A 1,130-nucleotide genomic window follows, 5' to 3' on the forward strand; every position below is an offset into this window, starting at 1 on the left:
GAGGAGGAGGAGGAGGAGGAGGAGGAAGTGGTGATGGTGATGATGGATGATGATAGAAAGAGCAAAGGTGTCAGGACAAAGGGGAAGAATTCCCCCTGAAAGGGGCTCAGGAGTTTGGGGGGAGACTGAGGAGTGCTGGCAGCTGCAGGGAGGGGAGAGAGCACGCAGAATCCAAGCAGCATTCTCAGCCCAGCTGCTGCCCCTGCAGCTTCTCTCCTCCCCATCCAGCCTCTACAACCAGAGACTGGAGAGATGCCCCCTTCCTGCTCTGCAGGCCTCACAGCCAACCCTCCCCCCAATCCTTGCTCAGGAGTCCCGAGAGTCTCACCAGCCCCTCTCTCCTTGCAGCTCCCCTCTCACCTGCTTCCCCAGGGGAGGCTCTGAGGAGCCAGAGGAGACTGAGCAGCAACATGGGCGTCAGCAGGCTGGGAGGACTCCACAAGGGTGCGCGGTGGATCCTGGTCCCAACACGGTGGACTGGATGCCAGGTATGAAAAACGGAACAAGTTCACCTTTGAGCTGCGCAGCCTCCCTCTCCTCTCCCCACTACCCGGACCTCAGTGCTGTAGAAAGGGAGGGAACAGGAAGCTAGGGCAAGCCTACTAGGGGCCAGGTGGGAGAGCCCCACCCTTGGCCTGCCTGTCTGTCCCCCGGCTCCATCCTTTCCAAGGACGCCTCCGCCTTCCTCCCCCTGCCTCCTGGAGAGTACAAGCCAGAACAAAGCCACAGCTGTGGGACGAAAATGCTGCTTTAGCGTTGAAGGCAGTGGTGGGAGAGGTTTTTTTGTTTTTGTTTTTGTTTTGTTGTTGTTGCTGTTGTTTTGTTTTTTTGAGACAGGGTTTCTCTGTATACCCCTGGTTGTCCTGGAACTCACTCTGTAAACCAGGCTGAACTTGAACTCAGAAATCCTCCTGCCTCTGCCTCCCAAGTGCTGGGATTAAAGGCATGTGCCACCACAGCCCAGGGCGGGGGAGAGTTCAAATCCCTCAGGGCCCATAGGCAAAAACTGTTAGAGGCCTGTAACACCCAGGCTGGGGAGACGGAGACAGGCAGGTCCCAGAGGCTCACGGGGCAGCTCGCCTCACCAGTGTGGGAGCTCACGGGGCAGCTCGCCTCACCAGTGTGGGAGC

General features: G+C 58.3%; 1 protein-coding gene and 1 long non-coding RNA gene across 2 annotated transcripts in view; one reads left to right on the forward strand and one right to left on the reverse strand.

Annotated features, from left to right (window-relative positions):
- The window catches only part of LOC116068581 (mucin-3B-like), a 5,932-nt gene extending 5,138 nt beyond the window's left edge, over positions 1–794 (reverse strand). The window contains exon 1 of the mRNA XM_031338322.1: positions 361–794. Within this exon, the coding sequence (XP_031194182.1) occupies positions 361–412 (52 nt within the window). The 5' untranslated portion in view covers positions 413–794. The remainder of the gene's footprint in view (positions 1–360) is intronic.
- Positions 349–1,130, forward strand: part of LOC116068582 — a 2,603-nt gene continuing 1,821 nt past the window's right edge. Inside the window, exon 1 of the long non-coding RNA XR_004109628.1 lies at positions 349–488. This is a non-coding gene — a long non-coding RNA (uncharacterized LOC116068582). The remainder of the gene's footprint in view (positions 489–1,130) is intronic.

This window comes from Mastomys coucha, unplaced genomic scaffold (genome assembly GCF_008632895.1).
Source record: "Mastomys coucha isolate ucsf_1 unplaced genomic scaffold, UCSF_Mcou_1 pScaffold22, whole genome shotgun sequence".
Lineage (NCBI taxonomy): Eukaryota > Metazoa > Chordata > Mammalia > Rodentia > Muridae > Mastomys > Mastomys coucha.